At 31.8% G+C, this 22,652-nt stretch overlaps 2 protein-coding genes across 2 annotated transcripts; both read right to left on the reverse strand.

Annotated features, from left to right (window-relative positions):
* Positions 1-1,233: 1,233 nt before the first annotated feature.
* LOC108905677 lies at positions 1,234-7,205 on the reverse strand. Its single transcript, XM_018708650.1, has 3 exons — positions 7,083-7,205; positions 1,591-1,877; positions 1,234-1,502 (listed from the first exon to the last, which is right to left on the reverse strand). The coding sequence occupies exons 1-3, from the start codon at positions 7,135-7,137 to the stop codon at positions 1,329-1,331; spliced, it is 516 nt and encodes a 171-aa protein (XP_018564166.1). The 5' UTR covers positions 7,138-7,205; the 3' UTR covers positions 1,234-1,328.
* A 246-nt stretch (positions 7,206-7,451) lies between these two features.
* LOC108905680 lies at positions 7,452-8,757 on the reverse strand. Its single transcript, XM_018708654.1, has 3 exons — positions 8,719-8,757; positions 8,183-8,418; positions 7,452-8,094 (listed from the first exon to the last, which is right to left on the reverse strand). The coding sequence occupies exons 1-3, from the start codon at positions 8,723-8,725 to the stop codon at positions 7,921-7,923; spliced, it is 417 nt and encodes a 138-aa protein (XP_018564170.1). The 5' UTR covers positions 8,726-8,757; the 3' UTR covers positions 7,452-7,920.
* Positions 8,758-22,652: the final 13,895 nt, after the last annotated feature.

Consider the following 22,652-nt stretch of genomic DNA (forward strand, 5'->3'; position numbering starts at 1 on the left):
ATGTCCTTATAATTGAAACAGCAATAGAACAATTTAATGCAACAAATACAACTATTGTAGTTGGTGAAGATGTTGACTTATTAATACTACTCACTGCAAGGACTCCAATTGATAAAATTATATACTTTTTAAAACCTGGAAAGGCTCAACAGCGAACAGAAATATATTCTTCAAAAAGTTTATCTGCTTATCCAAAATGCCAAAACCATATCTTATTTTTACATGCGATAACCAGCTGCGATACGACATCAGCAATGTTCAGAAGGGGTAAAACATCAGTATTAAAATTATTTGGAAAAAAAAGATTTCATTGATTGCAGAAATTTATTCTTCACCTCAAACAATAATCACAAAAGGAATTCGCTTTCTCCTTGCTGTTAAGGAGCTCCAAAATAATTGATTGTACAGATAAATATAAATATTTAACTTCTGTAAAAAATATACGAAACAAGAAACAAGTACAACTATCTTGTCTTCCTCCAACATCGGCTTCTGCTAATCAAGACTTGTATCGAGTATACTATCAAGTTCAGACATGGCTAGGCAATCAACTGAACCCAGAAGACTGGGGTTGGAAATTAACAGATAATACACTGGAACCGATTCAAACTTTACTTCCACCTGCTCTGGAAAAACTCCTAAACACTATTTTTTGCAATTGCAAAAAAGGTTGTAGTGCTAAATGTGTCTGTAGAAGAGTAGGGTTACTGTGTTCTCCAGCGTGTACTAATTGCCAAAGCCAGTCTTGCTCAAATGTCCAATTGAATACAACAGACGAAGATTCATGTGATTTCAATGAAGAGACAGCTGATTCATCTTCATTTGAATAATTTATGAACATCCAGCAAGAAGAAGAGGAACAAGAAGAAGAAGAAATCGAAGAAGACATGACTGTCGACTTTGAAGAGTATGAATCAGCTTAAAATATCAAAAAAATCAGAACAACAGTTAAAGTCAATAACCAATATCAATATCAATAATCATCATACAGTTAAAAGAGTATTGTATTGAATAACATTTTTAGCACACATGGGATCGATGGGGACTTTTGACACTTTATTTCTAATGGTGTACCCAAGGTCTCCATCAAAATTTAGCTCTGTCGGAATTTTCGTTATTTGAAATGCCTATTTTGACCGGGCTACTATTGGAGATATTTAACTGTTTTGTTCTCTGCTTAAAAATTCCAAAAGAAGATATGATGAAGGAAAGGAAAAGAGAAAGATATTAATCTATCAAAAGTACTCGAAGTTGTATTTTGAAAGAAATATTATAAAAAGAATTTAAAATTAACTTTATTAATCTTTTTTTTCCTTTTCTTTATACTTTCAGGCCCTTGCTGGTCTTGCATTTATTGGAATTGCCCCTGCGAAGCTGTACGGTGCAACACTTTTGGGCACACCGGCCATGAATTGATAATGACAATTCAGATTTATTATTTTATCCTCAATTTCGATTCCTATGCAGAATTCATTCACTTTCTTTGCACATATCTTGTTTATCTGAAAAATATCAGATACCAAGAAAATAGTTTTCATAAAATAAATGTGGCACTTACTGCTTAATAGAAAAAAAATTGTATGGACTTACATTTTCAGTGAAGGAGATGGTATTATTCTGAGTGTTAAACTGAGGCGTTAGAACTTGGAAACAACCAATCTTCTCTGCTCCTGGGCAATCAACTACTATAGTGTCAAAAGTCTCAGTTGTGAATCCTAAACATTTACCATAGTAAGCTAGTTCCGTCACTACGTAGGACGTCGTTGGTCCTGTAGCATTAGCTGTGGTTACATCAAGTCGTTGCCCTGGGTAAAATCCATAGTTACCTTTTTCGAACCACTTCAAAAGTACTTCTGACATGGTGCATTCTTTGTCGCCTGTAAAAGGAACAATTTGTAAGGAATTAAAAGAAATGTGCAGTAGTTGAAAATATGCAGTAATAATATGTACAGGGTGTCTCAAACTCGATAGAATGGGCCTACTGTGAGGATACAAAAAATTTAAATACAATTTGGACAAGTGGTTTTAAATGGAATGAGGTAATATCCATTTTAAATCGAAAGTATTATCTTTAGGATTTGACAGAAACTAATGACGTCGTCAATTATATTTTTTCCAGAAATATACCCAAATTTTTTTCCTGTTAAAAAGCTCTCTTTTTTTTCAAATAATTTTCTATTAGAGAAATTTTTCTGAATTATTTCGTTTAGAAATTATAAGCAATATCGTCCTAAAGAGTCTCAAAAGAAATACCACCTAAAAATCACATTAGTGGTGGAACGATCAAGTAGTCGTTGGAATACAATAGAATGTTCGTTGTGTAAAGTGCATAAATGTCACAAAATACTTGCCATTACTCAATACGAACGTATAACTTTTGTACTTACAAAATGTGTTCTCATTCAGAAAATGTTGATATGTTGCTAATTTATGGCAAGTCGAAAAAAATTCAAGAAGAGCTGTAGAGTTATATCGAGAAAGATATCCAGAGCGCCTCATTCCTGATCATAGAACCTTTACAAGATTGAAGACGACCTTGCGACGAAATGGAGATGCATTTTCTGTTCGGAAAGATCAAGTAATTGACCGAAGGGTACCCAAGTAGCATAAATAAGTTTATAATAGCTTTAAGAATATCTATACAGGGTAGCCCATCGAAAACGTACCGCATGGCATTACAGGGTAGTAATGAACTTTTCGGCAAAATCCAAAAACAGGTAAAGTTTGCTTCTGAGGGGGGCAACTTTTGCCGCAAAATGCATAGCAAAATCTTCAACCCCCTAAGTGGGGGTGCCATCCCCCAAATTTTTTTAAACGGGAATGGGGGTCAAGTGGGTGGTCATTAGAAAGGGCTTTTAATTCTCTATACATCGATTCTTACTTTTTGAAAATCGATCCATTATTTTAGAAAATATGCAGCTTTGAAAATACGAACAATATTTTTGACGAGAAATGCGAAAATCGATTTAATTTTACTTCAAAACTTACGGTATTAGCTTGGTAAATTCCTTCAAAAGAATTCGCTGTTTTTTTTTCTGATTTGCGAATTCTTTAGCCTGATTTTGGTGAGCAAAAAATTGTCCGCTTTTTGTTTCGTATTTAGATAGGCCACAAGAAGTTGCTAGATAACTGTCTTGTGACTTGTAGTTGAAGAGTACCAATACTGCCGAGTCTTTTAAATTGATTAATTATGGTGTACTCAATTCCAGAAAGAGTAGAAATTATTGAGCTTTTTTTCAAAAACAATGAATGCGGAAATCGGGTCGCCGAACTGTTCAACCAACGGCATCCTGAGAAACATGCGTCTGGAAAAATTGTTCGCGAATTGGTGGCCAAATTTCGCGAAACTGGCTCCGTTCATAACAAAAAGAGGCAGGTTGAAAATCCGGTACTAAATGAACCTACGGAAATAGCGGTATTGGGGCAAGTGGCAATGGATAGTACGCTGAGTACAATGCAATTGGCTACTGCGACAGGAGTGAGTCGTACAAGTGTCCAACGAATATTAAAAAAATACAAATTCCATCCTTATAAGATTCGGCTAGTGCAAGAGCTAAATGAAGACGATTTTGATCGTCGTTTGCAATTTTGCGAAATAATGACTGAACGAGCGATAAACGATAATTTCCTCTTTAATGTGTGTTTTTCGGACGAGTGTACGTTCTTCTTGAATGGTTTAGTGAATCGCCATAATTGTCGTTACTGGGCTGATACCAATCCAAGGATTTTCCATGAGACACACTCCCAACACCCCCAGAAGTTGAATGTATGGGCAGGTATTTTTGGAAATTCCATTGTAGGTCCTTTTTTCCTTCCTGGAAATTTGACAGGCGATATGTACTTGGATTTACTACAAAATGTCATCGACCCAGCTCTAACAAATATCATAGAGGACGACCCTGCTTACAATGAACACGAACTGATTTTCCAGCAAGACGGAGCTCCTCCACATTACTCGCTCAATGTGCGCAATTACCTAAATGAGACGTTTCCAGGACGCTGGATAGGACGAAGAGGTGCAATTGAGTGGCCCCCTCGGTCACCCGACTTAAATCCTTTAGATTTCTTTCTCTGGGGGCACATTAAAAGCAAAGTTTACAGCACTCCACCTGATACCTTGGAAGATCTGCGAGGACGAATCATTAATGTATGTCGCGAAGTAACACCGCAAGTGCTCCAGAATGTTCGACAACGGTTTGAAGACAACCTGTATCATTGTATGCAAGTTGGCGGACAACATTTTCAGCATTTACTTGACTAATACCGTAAGTTTTGAAGTAAAATTAAATCGATTTTCGCATTTCTCGTCAAAAATATTGTTCGTATTTTCAAAGCTGCATATTTTCTAAAATAATGAATCGATTTTCAAAAAGTAAGAATCGATGTATAGAGAATTAAAAGCCCTTTCTAATGACCCCCCACTTGACCCCCATTCCCATTTGAAAAAATTTAGGGGATAGCACCCCCACTTAGGGGGTTGAAGATTTTGGTATGCTTTTTGAGCCAAAAGTTGTCCCCCTCAGAAACAAATTTGACCTGTTTTTGGATTTTGCCGAAAAGTTCTTTACTACCCTGTAATGCCTTGCGGTACGTTTTCGATGGGCTACCCTGTATAACCAATCTTCCGCAGGTAAAAGCTTTATTAAAAGATGTTGAGAACAGTTATTCAGTATTAAATAAGCATTTATAAATCCGAAATAGGCGCAGCTTATAAAACCATTTTATAAAAGCTGTGCATACAATATTTATTCCACTAATTAGTGTTCTGTCATTGCATTCTTACAGCATTTGTAAAATATACTATAAAATTTTTATACAGAAAACATTGGCTTATAAATCAAATTTGCTAATATAATTGTCTCCAAACAAAAGGTTTATACATGTTTTATAAAAGCTATTTTTCGCAACTCGAACGCGATGAATGTTGTATTAATGTCTCCAATATACAGTACAACAAAACTTTTTAGCTTTATAATTATGCGTTTCTATACTAAATCGTTTTATTAATAATAAAACTAAAAGCTTTGGGCTATTGCTGATTGTCATCCGTATAAGATAGGTACTCAAGAGTTAATGTTTACCGATATACACAACAAAATTAAATATGCATCTAGAAAATAAAAAACTACTTGCAACGAAAAATTTATTGATGAAATATATCATGATACCTTTAAAAAAACTAAGCGCCTTTAAAATTAAGCAGATTTGACAATCGTCTGTAATAATTTTTGAAAAATGATATCACAATTTTCGAGTCAGCCGCTTATTGGTCATAAACGACGAATAAATTCTAGAAGAGACGTATGTCTACAGATGAAATCATTATCAGTTAGTGTTAATTGTAATTAATAATTAATGAAATTATAATCAGTAAACAGTATTACAGTACTTTTACTGTTGTTGTTTGCAGCACAAAATAATTTTGCAGTGACTGGAAAAGCAACTTATCGTATACTTAAACAAACTCTCATCTATTTTAATGAAATTTGGCAGGTTTGTTTGAAATAATAAAGGGCTGATTTGAACGTAATAATATGATTAAAGTGATTGATTCTAGTATCTTCCTGAAGGGTAATTAAAAAATCCTAGGACATAACGCATAGTAGGTACATTTTAGAAAACAACATGCAGTTTTATCGTCATAATGGTTGTAATAGTATATTAACACTAAAACTTTCTAATTTACAGATTTTTTAGGTTAGGGACAATGCCTTCGAAAGCTTTACTATACAGTAGTTTTATAGTACAATATATATTGCTGCATTTCTCAAAAATAGCTTTTTCGTTGAGAAGAAACTACTTAAACTATTCTGCTTACAGCTGTAATAGATCCCTTTTACATAATATTTTTTAAAGCTTGTGATATTATTTAACTTAAAAAGCTAAAATTATTTATAATTTAGTCATATAGTCTATTTAAATGATAATGTTATAACATTAATAGTGCAATCAATATACTGTATTAAAGCTTTAAAAATTGACCGGTAAGTGTTTATAAGATTATAAAAAACAAGGAAGCAGCTATTACACTTTAAACTTTTATAGAAGTTTCATTTATCACGTTTATAAGACTAACAAAGCCTTTATAAAATTGTATAATTTTACTATTAGAATATTATAACAGCTTTGTATATACCAAAATTGCTATAGGAGCAAATTAACACCTTATTAAGGCATTAAAAATCTAAAAAGATACATTTGTTCCTATTAAAAATACAGCTATTTATATAGCTGTATTTAGTTGCTTTTAGCTATACTATTTTAAAAAATCGTGCAACTTTTGTATTTTACATTTTTTTATAACTCTTTAAACAAAAAAGTTAAAAGGGGGGGGCAAAATATAGTGAATCACCCTGTACAGTTTTGCAGAGATACATGCATATATCAATAAATGTATCGTAGATGAATTTCCTGATAGCGATCCCAGCGATACAATCATAAGAGTCGAGCACAATTTTTTTGAAGTTTTGTGGCAGATACATATTTATTGATTTCGAGAGATATTTTTTCTAGATAATTATTATTGACTAGCTTACCTACGTAGTTATTTTTTCGGGTACATACATATATTTGCTGTCAAAGAGTATATATACTTCATTTGATAAGAATTACAAAGTTTTTTGAAAAGATTTCATTTTCCCTTCATATAGCTTTAAAATAAAATAAGCAGACATAAAATATGTAGGTGTAGAGTGAAGTAGTACCTTTTTTACATGTATTTAGATTATGGTTGGTTTAATATGTTGAAATAAATAATAATCAGGAAAATAATATTTATAAACTTTTGGAAAAAGACAAACAACTATGAAATAAGACAAATAAAACGTACCTATATAAATGGTCATATCAAGATCAGACTAAATATTAAATAATTAATAAATATTTGTTTTACATACCTATTTACTTCTTTCTTTCAGAATGAGATTCTCTATTAAGAAAAAAATGCATGCAGCAGTATAAAAATTAATTTTAAAATGATTTCCTTCATTCAGTTGTTAAATTTATTTTCGTGGTTAGTAATATACAAATTAAAATATGTCACAATGAAATAATTTCAAACAATATCGTAGTATCATACTTACCATGACTACACCTGAGGTACAAAACCAATATTAATAAACTTATATTTGAAAACATTATGGAAGATTTTACAATGTTAATAACCAATAAGAAATAAAGAATTACAGTGAATCAACTTAAAACAACTCAGAAAACACAAGAAATACCCTTTTTAAGCATTAACACAGCAACATCTACTGAGGAAGTCGTCTAACGATATCTGTGTATTTTCAATTTGTTTACGCTCTTTGTGATTTTTATCTGTTTACTAACGAGTTTTGCTGATACCAAGAAATAACCATTTCTCATAAATGGCATTAAAGACAATTAAATGCAAATTACGTAACAGAGTAAATTGTTTGTAAATTTTTTATTATATTTTAGTTGTTGTTTTATAGAAGTAACATCAATTAATAGCAATTTTTTCCAACACTACAGGTTTCGGTATGCCAAAAATTAAGGTAAATGATTAAGAAATTTGGATGTCTGTCTGCAAACATCTTAACTGTTATTGCTACTTGATCCTACTGGAGCAGAGTGACCTACTACTCGACTAATACCTTCTCACGAATAAACTTTTTACTAGGTACTGGAGTATAATTCAATGCCTGTCAGGGCATATAGCCCGTGGAGTAGTTGTTTTCCCATTTAGTAACAATGACATTTAAAATGTTACATATGACGTATGATATTTAACGTATGCTACTGTTGTTAGACAGCTTTAATTCTGTTGCTTTCTGCTATAAACAATCCAAATGAAAAAATGTCGAAGGAAAGGAAAAAATAGTACTCGTACTTGTAACTTTAGAGAAAAAAAAATATAAAACGAATTTAAAATTAACTTTTTTTTTCTGTACACCTTCATTCCCTTGATGGTTCTTTATTTAATGGAATTGCCCCTGTGAGACTTTGCCCTCCGCTAACTTGGAACATCCCCTCCTCATATTGAAAATTGCAATTCAGATTTATTATTTTATCCTCAATTTCGATTCCTATGCAGAATTCATTCACTTTCTTTGCACATATCTTGTTTACCTGAAAAATATCAGATACCAAGAAAATAAGTTTCATAAAATAAATGTGGCACTCATTGCTTAATAGAAGAAAAATTGTATGGACTTACATTTTCAGTGAAGGAGATGGTATTATCCTGAGTGTTAAACTGAGGCGTTAAAACTTGGAAGCAACCAATCTTCTCCGCTCCTGGGCAATCAACTACTATAGTGTCAAAAGTCTCAGTTGTGAATCCTAAACATTTACCATAGTAAGCTAGTTCCGTCACTACGTAGTACGTCGATGGTCCTGCAGCATTAGCTGTGGTTACCTCAAGTCGTTGCCCTGGGTAAAATCCATAGTGACCTTTTTTTTTTATTATTAATCTTTTTTATTGTTAAAATTGGACATGCATTGAAACAAAAAATGTCATTTTCGTTTTTCTTTTTAATTTGCTTTAAATTAAACTAGTTACAATTTCATTTTTTTGTAGCCTGAGGGTTTTTTTCTTTAATTATCTACTTTTAATTAATTATCTATTTAATTCTCGAAAGAGTTACTATTTAATTCTCGAAAGGGAGTTTATTATCATTAACGCTATACTTTAATTAATACGTGGGAACTTAGAAATGTTGTAGGTTCAGAGAATCAATTCCAAGCACTTACCATTCATCGCTTACGTGGAATATAATCCAGTGGCTGACTATACAGGGTGACAGTGAAATTGGAGAAACAAAAGGAAACACCAAAACTTCCAGGAAGGGTTTTATTAACAATAAACAAAACAAACAAACAAAATAACAACACAACGACTCGAACAGCATTATTAATGAATTGATTCAACCGCGACAGCGTACCGAGATTCAGGGAATGCTCGCTTCATACAAAATTTAGAAAAACTCTCAAAATTAATTAATTAGCCCGAGACTTTATAAGTTAATAATTAGTCTGCTCAATGTGAAACTTAAGAACGAACTGCCTTTTTCGAGATCTCTCCTGAATTCCACACTTCGCTTTGACACACCCATTTCTTGGGTCCAGAAGTTTCGGTTCTTATCTTATTGGCGGAGACCTGAATATCGGAACGCTTGGATAACTATAATAATAATTACCTAACTGACTTGACTTTACGTTTATAACAATAATTCTGAAGCTAAACTTACTTATAATTAACCTTAGCCTTCCTTTAATGACTCCGCGAATTACGGGACGGATTAGTCGATCTCAATCAATCTACTCTTATAGCTTGGAAAATCCGCCGAAAAACCAGCTATGATCTGTTACCTTCTTTTCCAATTATTATTTCAGTTTAACAATTTAATTTAAGTCTATTTTTTGGAACCTCTACGTCTTTCTCGCGGTTTCGCGTGTTGTTACAAAGATGGGGTTCGACGCGGCGTCTCCCAGACGCACCAGATGACTACCATATGGCCCTGACTCTAAGCGAACTTGTTACAAATATTGATAAATTTCGTGAAGCCTTCCCCGAAGGACGGTCTTGTCGACCTACTACTTGAAAGCCATCAACTTTCGATAATTTGTGTTGACAAGAGTATTTTACTTTTTGCCCATCCGTTTTGGGAACTAGTAAATAAATGACTGCGCGTCCCGGCTTTTGTTACATTTTAATATCTTGTAGTATGACGTATTTTTTATTAAAAAACCTCACGACTTACTCTTTCCGTTTTAAAATTTAAAATTATAACTGCTCACGGGAAAATCCCAATTACAGAGCCAAGAAAAACAAAAAAAAATGTGTGATTACAAAATACTTGAAAGTACATAGAAAATACTACAATATATGACAAACAATAAAACATTTAAACAAAGTTATCCTAAAAATGATTCGACATATGCGAAATTTCGGCACATTACATATTATAAAGGAGAATGGTACAACACACTGGTTCTAACAGTTCTCAGATAAAATCTCTCGGTAGTGCAAGCTCTATGGTCATTGAAATTAAATACACAATTTACACAATAATTCTGAACAATCAATATTAGCACCAAATTCAAGAGGCTATAACGCGGGCGTAATAACGCCGTCATTAAAAAATTTGTAAAATCCCCGAGATTTGAGAATTACAAACTCTAAAATTTTCTTGACTTCTGAAATTATTTTATTTGTTCGAAAGGCGAAATTCAACACAATAATCAAAATCTAAAATCAAAATAATCTAATAGCACTACGATTTGAATAAGACAGCACAGTGCACCAAGATTTTTCACTTCCCTACATAATGCTAGAGGTCCCTAATTTAAAGAATAACAAAAAAATAGTTAAAAAATTAAAATCAAGATTTTGCATTTATTAATAAAACACGCCCAAGCCAGACATCTTTAAAAACTCTTGAAGTCTAACATAAACATCATCAGTCGTCAAAAAAGAAGAGATGGAAAGAGTTAAGAAATGTAAACAAGTCGTTTAAGAATAAGAAGTAGACCTAAATTAGCGCCCTGAGGCACATCGGAGGTCAACAAAAATGCACACAGCAGTATAAAAATGAATATTTGAAGGATTTGCTTCATTAATTTGTAAATTTATTTTCGTGGTTAGTAAAATAGAAATCAAAGTATGTCCCAATTAAATAATATCAAACAATAGGGTAGAAGATACTTACCATAACTATACGCGGGGAACAAAAATAATATTAATAAACTTATATTTGCATAGTGGAAGATTTTTCGAGATTAATAACTAATAAGAAATAACGGATTTCACTGAATCCACTAAAAAGGACTCAGAGGATACAAGAGTTACGTCTTTTATATGCTATGTACATCTACTGATAAGTCATTTAACGATATCTGTGTAATTTCAATTTGTTTACGCTCTTTGTGATTTTTATATGTTTACTGACGGGTTTTGCTAATACCAAGAAGTAACTATTTCTCGCAAATTACATTAATGATAATTAGATGCTAATTAAGCAATAGAGTAAATTTGAAATTTTAAATTGTATTTTAGTTGTCGATGTTTTATTTAGAAATATATTATTTCTAATAGTAATTTTTCAACAATCCAAGGTACGGCATGCCAAAGGTGAAGGTAAACGATTTAGAAATTTGCATGTCTATTTATAGACATATTTTCAGTCCGGGTGAAACAAAACATTTACAACATGTCACTTATTATAATTATGTCATATCACTTTCTAAATTGTAGGTGCTATGAAATCATGACTAGGCCAATACCTTCTGATAAATACTAGGTACTTGGATATAATCTAATGTCTTTCAGGGTATATAGTTGTTTCTCCAATTAGTAACAATGACATTTAGAATAATGACGTATGCTATATAGGTTACATCTCACCCATATTTAAAACATCTTTCTAACAGCTCTATAGCTAAATCGTTTATCGTTCATCTCACCTCCAGCATGACAAGAAGTAATAAGAAGTTCGTAACCGGTTTGTCTGGTGACTCTCTTGGTAAATGGTCTTTGTCACTGACTTTTAGTATTCTGCTGGTTCCTCACAGGAGAGTAGCAATTGACACAGTTATTTACACGCCGATATTTCAAAACAATCTGTTAGGCCATTCTGGAAATGTTAAGAAAATACAATTTTTATGAACATTTCGTTTTGTCGAGAAGTTTCGGTTAAATTTTTTACACCTAATTATGGTGCAATGCGCAAAAAGTGTTGGTAATTTTTTAATTTGAGTGTGTTCATTAAAGGTTCTGCATACCTAGGACAATTTTAGTGAAAATGCAGGCATAGCAGAGAAATTTAATATTAGCAATAAAAAAATAATTTTAAAGGTCTATTTTAGATCATTGAAGTTATACATTTTTATATTTGTCGTCACTTAGTATTATACAGGGTGTTCAAAAAACTGCTGAATACTTCTCTCAACTTTAAACAGCAATAACTTGGTTATTTTAAATGGAACACCCAGTATATTTTTACTTTGGGAGTTAGAAAATTTAAAACTGTTTCAAACTGTGTATAGGTTCCCTATACCTATCTCTAACGGTATTGGAGATATTTGTGCCGTTTCGTTTTTTATCGATTTTTTTTGTAAGATGTATCCACGAGTCTTTATCGAAGTCTTTACTGAATTGGTTTGGATTCTTCTTGACGACGTCTCTTTAAATAAAAGGAGAAAAATGTGAATGCAATTAGATGAATTACCTACACATTTTTCATATTCAGTGAGAAATTATATAAATTAATTAATAATTAATTAAATTAAGTAATAAATGAGTAGGTAGGAATGGTCCATGTCAGTGGCTACCACAGGTGTTCAAACCTCCCGTAACAGACTTCTTTGGTTCGGGCTATAAAAAAATCTTGTACATAGTGTTCCACCTACTACTTGCGATGATGTGAAGGGAAGGATTAGAGATGCATTTGCCACAATCACCCCAAAAATTCTAAGGAATGTGAGAATATCATATGAAGATAGAATAAGATGCTGTATTCAAGAGAATGGTTATCAATTCGAACATCTATTAAAATTTTTCTTTGTTTCTTCTAAAAGTAAAATTTTCTTTAATAAATATTTTTCATGTTCATAAATAATTCAGTTACTTACTACAAACATATTTATACAAAATTAATAACTTTTTATAATTATTCGGCTTATAAAATAATATTTTTTATTACAAAACTTTTTTGAATATTATCATGATAATGATAAAAGGAAATTTTACTTTTAGGAGAAACAAAGAAAAATTTTAATTGATGTCCGAATTGATAACCATTCTCTTGAATACAGCATCTTATTCTATCTTCAAATGATATTCTCACGCAAATGCATATCTAATCCTTCCCTTTAATATCATCGCAAGTAGTAGGTGGAACATTTTGTACAAGATTTTTTATATAGCTCTCAAGAAATAAGTCTATTACGGTGAGATCTGGACTCCTACATGGTCACTGACATGCACCATTCCTACTTATCCATTTGTTATTAAATTTTCGATTTAAATAATTTCTCACTGAATATGAAAAATGAGCAGGTGCGCCATCTAATTGCATCCTCATTTTTCTCAATAGACGTCATCAAGAAGAACCCAAACCAATTCAGTAAATACCTGGATAAAGACACGTGGATACATCTTACAAAAAAATCGATAAAAATGAAACTGCAAAAATATCTCCAATACCGTTAGAGATAGGTATAGGGAACACAGTTTCAAAGAGTTTTAAATTTCCCCAACTCCCAAAGTAAAAATATACTGGGTGTTCCATTTAAAATAACCAAGTTAGTGCTGTTTAAAGTTGAGAGAAAAATTCAGCAGTTTTTTGAACACCCTGTATAAGTGACGACAAATATAACAATTTATAACTTCAAGAATCTAAAATAGACCCTCCAAAGCTGCTTCCTTAAAGTAATTTTTTTATTGCTAATATTAAATTTCTACGCTAAAATTGAAATATCTCACAAACAGTAAGTCCTAGGTATGCAGAACCTTTAATAAAATTCACCTATTTTTTTACGGTGCTTTCAAAAATGCAGTAAAATACAGGGTGTTCCATTTAAAAAAACATAACTTTGATATGGTACGCTTTTCCTGGACACCCTGTATATTTCAAAATATTTTTAAAATATAGCCGTAATCAACCTACACATATCCACCTAAACAGGTTTCTATAACATTTGCCGTTTAGTCACTAGCGACCGAGGCGTTACTGGTGGCCCACCCTGTATACATAATTTCAATAAGTTCAATTTAATTCAAAATTAAGTGTTTCTGTATAAAAAAACACACGCATATTCTGCTTCTGTCACATAAAGGCGGTTTTCCACTAAACGGACAAAACAAAAACAAAAAACCTGTGTCGAATAAAACAGAACTGTAACTTTTCGCAAACTTTTTGAAGACTGGCGTGTTTTGCGACAGTTGGAGTTTTGTTTTTCGGGTCCCGCTCGAAAGTGGTCACATCAAAAGGTTTCGACGTGTTTTGAAACTCAAGTCTGTTCAGTGGAAGCGGTCGTGTTGTGTTTTCTATTTAAGTGATCCAACCCAATATCTATGTTGGCGTTTTCTTCTTCCCAAAAACAATATTTTAATCATTAATGAATTATAGCTATTAAAAATATATTTGTGTACGGTTAAGGTTACTTGGCTAGTATACAAACTAACTAACTAACCAAGTAAATACTTCAACCGTACATATATAGGTAAACTTACTTTTTTTCCAAGGACTTCAGTATAAACCAGCTATAACTAAGAATAAAAAAATCTTCTCTAAACATGTTGGTTGGTTATTGGAAAAATGTGTTCTGACTTCTTCGCGACTACCAGTGGAAAAGGACTGACAACAAAAATAAAACTCGAACCCTCTTGATGGAAACAAGAGTTTTGGGTTTGTTTCAGTTTTGTTTTTGTTTTTCAGGTTCTAGAAAACACAAACAGGACATAAACTCAACTGTCCGTTTAGTGGAAAACCGCCATACCTAAAAGATGATATTTGTCAAATAATGTGGCCTTTATTTTAGATTGTTACTTAAATACTTTTTTCGCATTTTGACTGATAGTAATATTCAATTTTACTAAATTCAAAATCGTTTACAAAAGTGGTACTCTACCACATGAAATGTCACTACTATATACAGGGTGTCCCAGAATAACGTGTTCAACGGAAGACCATAGATTCCTGGACTGAAAATAGGCAGATTTAGGCTAATTCGCATACATTCAAAATCACATCGTTTGGCCGCTAGATGGTCTCAAATTCGTGAAAATTTTTTGAATTTTGTAAATAACTCGAATACCTACCTATTAATCGATTTGGATTATTTTTGGGGTGTGTACTTTTGCTTTCAATCTACACATTTTGGTGTTATACAGAGTGTTTTTTCAAACTTACAACTCCTACAAATAGATGTATGGTGATAATATCAATTCATAACTTTTTCCTCTTTCGGGCAATAATGACAACTATTTTTTATTTTATAGGTGGTACCATTTGGAAGTTCTTGGGTCCCTTGTAGAATTTTGATTAAATGAGCGGTTTGGGCACAAAAAATATTTTTTAAATGTAGGTATATATTATCTTGCACCCGCTCATTTAATCAAAATTCTATAAGAGGCCCAAAAACTTCCAAATGGTATCACTTGTCAAATAAAAATTAGTTGTCATTATTGCCCGAAAGAGGCAAAAGTTATGAACGGATATTTTCACCATACACCAATTTTGTAGTTGTGAGTTTTAAAAAATACTCTGTATAACATCAAAATTTGTAGATTGAAAGCAAAAGTCCACACCCAAAAATAATCAAAATCGATTAATATTCAAGTTCTTTACAAAATTTAAAAAATGTTTACGAACTTTGAGGCCATCTAGCGGCCAAACGAAGAGATTGCGGATATAGGTGAATTAGCCTAAATCTGCCTATTTTGAGTCCACGAATCTGTGGTCTTCCGTTGTACACGTTATTCTAGAATACCCTGTATACATATAAGTAGTAATGTCACTGTTAAAAAACATTTTGACAGAAAATTGTTTATTTAAATATCGAAAACATATATATTATAGATATACTAAAAGTATAATTATTCAAATTTGAAAAGTTAACGACTTTCTATCGGCATTCTTGATCTTGAGGAGTCATTAGTTCTTGGTGATGAAATACTTTTTGAAATTTTCAACTTATTGACGATGCTTTCTATCCCTGCTTTTAATTACCTACCAACACAAAATGCGAAAAAATGGTATAAACAAATCTCGTAAGAAAAGTGGTTTTACTAAACTTTTATAGTTTTAAAGTTACTCGCTGCGCTCGCTCGTACTCAAAAGCTGTATTCGTTTAGAAAAACTTTGCTTTTCTCAATTTATTGCTTAAAATACAATAATATGTTGGCACCTATGTAATAAAAACATGTTGCGTTGAAATTAAATTAACTGGTAAGAAAGTTCACATAAATTTGGCTAGTTTAGTGTTTTAATTAAGAAATTTGACACATTCATTTTCGTTTTAAGCTACAGAAATCAGATTTACAACTTAAACCAGAAAAAACTTCGCATTATTATCAATTAAGCCGTATCCTTACTACTTTCGTATGGGTAAAAAATGTGTTTTTGGCTTTTTCTATTTACCCCAAGTTTTTTTTGGACCCGTGTTAAGGGCCCCATATTCTTTAAATAGTGTTTTCCGCAAAGACAAATAATTTCAAACATTTAATAACTGAATAATCTAAAGCTTATCAAATAATAGGAATGTTATGTCATGCCACCTGAGTATTTTCAAAGACGCCGCAGTAAAACGAATAAACAGGTGCAAAAAACGATCAAACCATCAAGGTTTTAGGTACTGAAATCTACGAAAATACTAACTTTTTAAAAAAAACCCCACATGTAAATATTCTTTTAACATTTACTTGCTTAGTCCTACATATAAAATTATTTACTTTTCTTTATAAGTACGTAAAAATAATTCTTAAAATGTGGGGTTAGGATAACAGAAAACGCATGTTTTACAAACGCTTTTTTTTAGTTATTATTTCATTTAGGTAAATTTAAATGGTAACAATGAATAAACAAAACATCAAGGATTTTATTTTTGTGTTTACTTTTGTTCTACACGTTTTACTTTTCAAGATTTCAGTACCTAAAAATGCCAGAAATTTCACCTTTTCTCGGCCAGGGATATGACTACCTTAATAAGAAATATATAGCTTAAAAAATGCCATCTACTGTTACAGTTTAACTTCATGTTCTAAAGACACCTTTTATAATTTTACTTAAATTAAAGGCATACAATCATAATATGTTATAAATTAGCCGGATAGACCGACTTATAACTTAATTGAAATTCATCGTTTCAACTTTTTGTTTATCTTATTTAAAGACCCCAAATGATTACATTATGCCAAAGTTCATAAATATGCGTATTTAATATTTATAAATTTTCCACTACTCATATGTAAATTATTTTAATCTCGTTTCAATGAATTGTGGGTTATGAGTGATAGACTAATGGAGATTATACTGCATTTATAAATTCCAAGATCGAATTGCTAGACATAGGTTTGGAAAACATTATAATTTGAAAACATTTCTCTAAAATGCGACAGGTGCATTTGTAGTACCTATTGCATGTGCATCGTATGGGTTATATTACACCCAATTTTAAGCCAAAAAAGAAAGATGTACATGCTCCAAAAGGTTTTTTTAATTTTGATTTACCATAATATTACGGTTCGTTTCCAGTGCACAATAACAAACAGTTACGTCCACCCTCGAAATAATGCGATCGCTGATTGGTTGAACAGAATCCCGTAAAAAATTACACCAATCAGCGATGGCGTTATCTCAAGTGTAGACGTAAATATAGGTAATAACTTGCTGGCTGCAGATTCCAAAAGATGAAGTAAGTAATAATTGAATAAACATCATATGACATGTGGAAGTAGACAAAAGAAAACAAATTTAAATGTCAAAGCTATTAATAATAATAATAAGTTTAATTATCCCAACAGGATTAAACCCAATTACAGGAATAAATACCCACATCTAATACAGTAATTGTCAGTAGCATACGTAAATACACAAATACACATACATATATGAATATAAAACACAACTATACGAGAAACAAATTGACATAGTACATTTAAATTATCAATAAATATATCGCAATGATTTCCAGTTTTGTTATATAAATCGCACATTAATTAAATATATAATGTATACTAAATTAGTCCTAGGTGTACTACGAAGAACAAATGCTGCTGTCTATAATTACCACGTGGTGGTACACGAAAGTAAATTTTGGTTAATAGAATGGAGCAATCAATTCTGTTGTTTAGAAGATTATATAAATATCGCATGAGTGAAATATTACGACGCGTTTCCAGTGATTCTAGCCCAAAACGATTCAAGAGATCTACATTAAAACCTTGTGACGGATAGCCACCATCTTGCGTAAATGCCATAAATTTTAAAAACCGCCTTTGAACTGACTCCAACCTTTGCCGATGTATGTTGTATATTGGATACCACAATATGGAATCATACTCCATTTTGGATCTGACGTGGGAATAAAATAAGATTTTAAATATACGGATATCTGTGAAATCTCTACAATTGCGGTAAATAAAACCGTAAGTCCGAAACGCACTCGATACATTATTAATGTGATCGATGAAAGTGAGTCTGCTGTCAAAAGTTATGCCTAGATCCTTAAACAGTTCAACACAGCTAAGGATGTATCCATCAATGTTATAGTAGTAGACAACAAAATTAGTTTTACGAGTAAAGGACATTACCATACATTTGGAGTTGTTAAGAGACAATTTGATTTACACCATAACGACATACGATTCATACAGAGCTGTAGAGTGACCCAGTTTGTTTGGGAATTTATTACAGAGAATAATTTAACATCATCTGCGAACATCAGTTTTTCACATGAAAAAATATCGGGAAGATCATTAATAAAAAGTAAGAACAAAAGCGGTCCCAAATTAGAGCCTTGAGGCACCCCTGAAGATGGAGAAAAAGCTTGAGAGGTAAAATTTTGAAACCTGACCATAGATTGTCTATTTGCTAAATACGATTGCAAAAGCCTGATCAAAGAATCTGAAAAATTAAATCCTTGTAACATTCCAGTAAGATGTAATGATTTATATGGTCGAAGGCTTTTTGGAAATCTGTAAATATTACGTCAACTTGACCTCCACGACCCAAAGTTTCCGAAATAAATTGAGAAAAGACAGTGAGATTTGAAATGGCAAAACTTCTCTGCATAAATCCATGTTGATGAATGGATACCAGTAGCTTAGTGAGATAATAAATTCCATTACACTGAATAGATTCAAAAACTTTAGAAAAATTACACAGCTAAGAAATTGCTCTATAATTCGCAATTTCATTAGGATTTCCCTTTTTAAATATTGGACACACATATGCCTTTTTCCAAAGAGACGGGAAACTGAAATGTTTTAAAATACAGTTAAATAATACACTAAAAGTTTGAACACATGAGTACGCACATTCTTTTAGGATAAAACTTGGAATACCATCCACACCCATCGTGAAGGAGTCTTTAGATCTTCTCAGACTTTGTAAGATAGATAGATGTAAGATGATAGATGAAATGACAATAGGTACTGAAAGTTTACCATTTGCAGGAAATTTAGATGAATCTATTGGATGAGATTGAATAAAGAACAATATCAGTAGAGTTAGAGAGCTCAATATTAGCTATTAGCTATTAAAGCGAAAAGTAAAAAAAAAATTCAGAAGACGAAAACAGTGAATTTTCGAAACGTTAACGACCTTTTTAAAGTGCGCCAAAGTGTTTTTGTATTTTGTATTCGTCTGCTTTTTTCAGTGTGAGATTTTTTTGGTTAGACAAAATTATGTTTATAAAAATAACTTTATTTCAGTAATTTTTAAAAAAATTTTTCTCAGGTGGCAAGATATTGAAAAAACATAGAAAAAATTAAAATGTTTTTCCTGTTTAGGTAAACAAGTAGTACAACTTCTTTATCTCTTAAAAGAGTATGATGAAATCGTGCTATGCAACGTAGTAGAATATTGCTTTCTGCTTGAAGCATTTAAGATTTAAGCACCCAAGTAGCACAAATAAGTTTATAATAGCTTTAAAAATATCTATATAACCACTCTCCTGCAGGTAAAAGCTTTATTAAAAGATGTTGAGAAAAGTTATTCAGCATTTATAAATCCAAAATAGGCACAGGTTATAAAACCATTTTATAAAAGCTGTACATATAATATTTATTCCACTAATTAGTGTTCTGTCGTTGCATTCTTACAGCATTTGTAAAATGTACTATAAAATCTTTATACAGAAAACATTGTCTTATAAAACAAATTTGCTGATATAATTATCTCCAAAGAAAAGGCTTATACATGTTTTAAAAAAGCTATTTTACCCAACTTGAACGCGATGAATGTTGTATAAATGTTTCCAATATACAGTACAGCAAAACTTTTTAGCATTATAATTATGCGTTTCTATACTAAATCGTTTTATTAATAATAAAACTAAAAGCTTTGGGCTGTTGCTCATTGTCGGCCATATAAGATAGGTACTCAAGAGTTAATGATTACCGATATACACAATAAAATTAAACATGTATCTAGAAAATAAAAAACTACTTACAACGAAAATTTTATTGATGAAATATATCATGATACTTTTAAAAAAACTAAGCACCTTTAAAATTAAACAGATTTAGCAATCGTCTGTAATAATTTTTGAAAAATCACAATTTTCGATTCAATAAAAAAAATAAAGAATATGTACATAACAAGTTATTAAATATAATTCAATAGACATGCATTAAACTAATTATTCCATGATACTATAAATTTGAATTTCTTTTTGACGTAATTCTGATNAGATACAGGGTGTCAAAGTGAAAAATAAAAAATGGTTTTTCCTTAATAATTTCTATAATTTTAGTCAGAAATGTTTCAAATTTTCAACAGAGAGGTTTTTTAATGATGGGAAAAATAATATAATAATGATTTTTGAGTGTGGAGTACGAGGCGCCCTCTGCAGGCAACGTTTTGCATTGAATATGTAGTAACTTTTTTGCCAACCCCCGTATACCGCTTTTAGTAACAAAATATGAAATATTGGACTTTTTTCAACAAAAAAGGTATACTTGTTGAAAATGGCTAAAGCCAATCGTTCAGGAGATATTTGCAATTTCATAAATTAGTGTTACGGATTTATACCTCCACGAATACCAAGGTATAAACAGACACTTTTGTTAATAAATCCAAAACGCATTGCCTCACAGTAATTATTAGTTGTGGATCTGTATTTTAAAATTCGACCAAAAGGGGGCGCAGGCATCAACTGAGACATTATTTTTCCTGTTTTAAATTTACTATTTAATTGTTTTTTCGGTGTCTTTATTAAAAAACACATTTTCTTGTGCATGTGAAATTATTTAAACCCTGCATTAAAGAAATCTCATGTAATAACAGTGAAAAAATATTGCAAAATACTTACCTATTTATTGTTAGTTTAATAACAGTTATTAAAAAAAGAGCAAAACAACTAAAACCAAGAGTCACTTAACAGTCAATAGATAATTTAAGAGAAATAATTGGCTGACAATAAAAAAACAATATATTTTAAAGGATATTTTCAAAGTAATTTCCATTTTCCTGTAAGCATATTCTAATTCTTGAAAAAATATGTATGTCATTCTTTACTTCCTTAGCTGCTTCAAAAATTCTTTGACGAAGCGTCTTCACACTATCAATAGGGTTGGAATAAACAACATTTTTTAAGTGACTCCATAAAAAATAGTCCATGGGTGTGAGATCCGGTGATCGCGCAGGCCATTTGACTGGTGCATCGTCCCCTCGACCTATCCATCGCCCAGGAAAATTTAAATTTAACCATTGTCTAACAGCTAATGTACCAGGAGCAGGAGATCCGTCATGTGCGTACCACATATGTTCACGGATAGCTAGTGGCACGTCTTCAAGCAATATTGGGAGTTGCTCATTTAAAAATCTTAAATATTCCACTACGCCGAGACGCCGAGGAATAATAAACGGACCAATAAGATAATCTTCTACGATTCCTGCTAATACATTTAAACTAAAATTATGTTGAAATTTACATGTACAAACTTGGTGAGGATTTTCGTCAGACCATCAGTGATTATTGTGATGGTTCACTAAACCATGTCTTTGAAATGACGCTTTATCACCAAACAAAACACTGGATAAAATATTTCTGTTTTCCCTTGAAATGTTCATATACCATTGCAAAAATCGATACTGTTAAGTAAATCCGCAGCAGTCAATTCCTGCACAGGTTGTAGATGGTAGGGGTATAAAAGATTATCATTGGCAATTTTCCAAATCGTAGTATGTGAAACGTTATACTGTGTCGCCAATTTTCTGGTACTAGTTTCAGAATTCTGATCTTGTAAATTGCCAAGGACAACTTCTTCAAGTTCTATATCGCGAATAAGACGTCTTCTGCCAGAACTTTCAGGACGAGATTGAATGTGTCCGTTTCCTCGAAGTCTTCTTTCTACCGCCGCAAAAGTTTTTCTAGCAGGAACACGACGATTGGGATATCTGGCATGATATCTGGCATGATAAAGTTGTACAGCAGCAGCACAGTTCTTGTAACATTTACAAAATACTTGCAACATATCGACATACTCATCATTAGTATACATAATTTATTATTTTATTCAATTCCAAAACTATTTAATATCTGGGATGCAGGTAAATAGTGACTAAAATCAATTAACACTTTAAACTAATACTTCAAAATTGCGTTTTACGAGTATTATCAACTAACATTTATCCACTCGATTTTTTAATTTATTTAAGCAACTCGAACTTTGGTATTCATAGAGGTATAAATCCTAATTTATGAAATTGAAAATATCTCAACGGTTGGCTTTAGCCATTTTCAATAAGTATACCTTTTTTGTTAAAAAAAGTCCAATATTTCATATTTTGTTACTAAAAGCTGAATACGGGGATTGGCAAAAAAGTTACTACGTATTTAATGCATAACTTTGCAATCAGAGGGCGCCTCGTACTCGACACTCAAAAATCATTATTATATTATTTTTCCCATCCTTAAAAAACCTCTCTGTTGAAAATTTGAAACATTTCTGATTAAAA

Source organism: Anoplophora glabripennis, unplaced genomic scaffold (assembly GCF_000390285.2).
Source record: "Anoplophora glabripennis isolate ALB-LARVAE unplaced genomic scaffold, Agla_2.0 scaffold211, whole genome shotgun sequence".
In the NCBI taxonomy this organism is placed as follows: Eukaryota; Metazoa; Arthropoda; class Insecta; order Coleoptera; family Cerambycidae; genus Anoplophora; species Anoplophora glabripennis.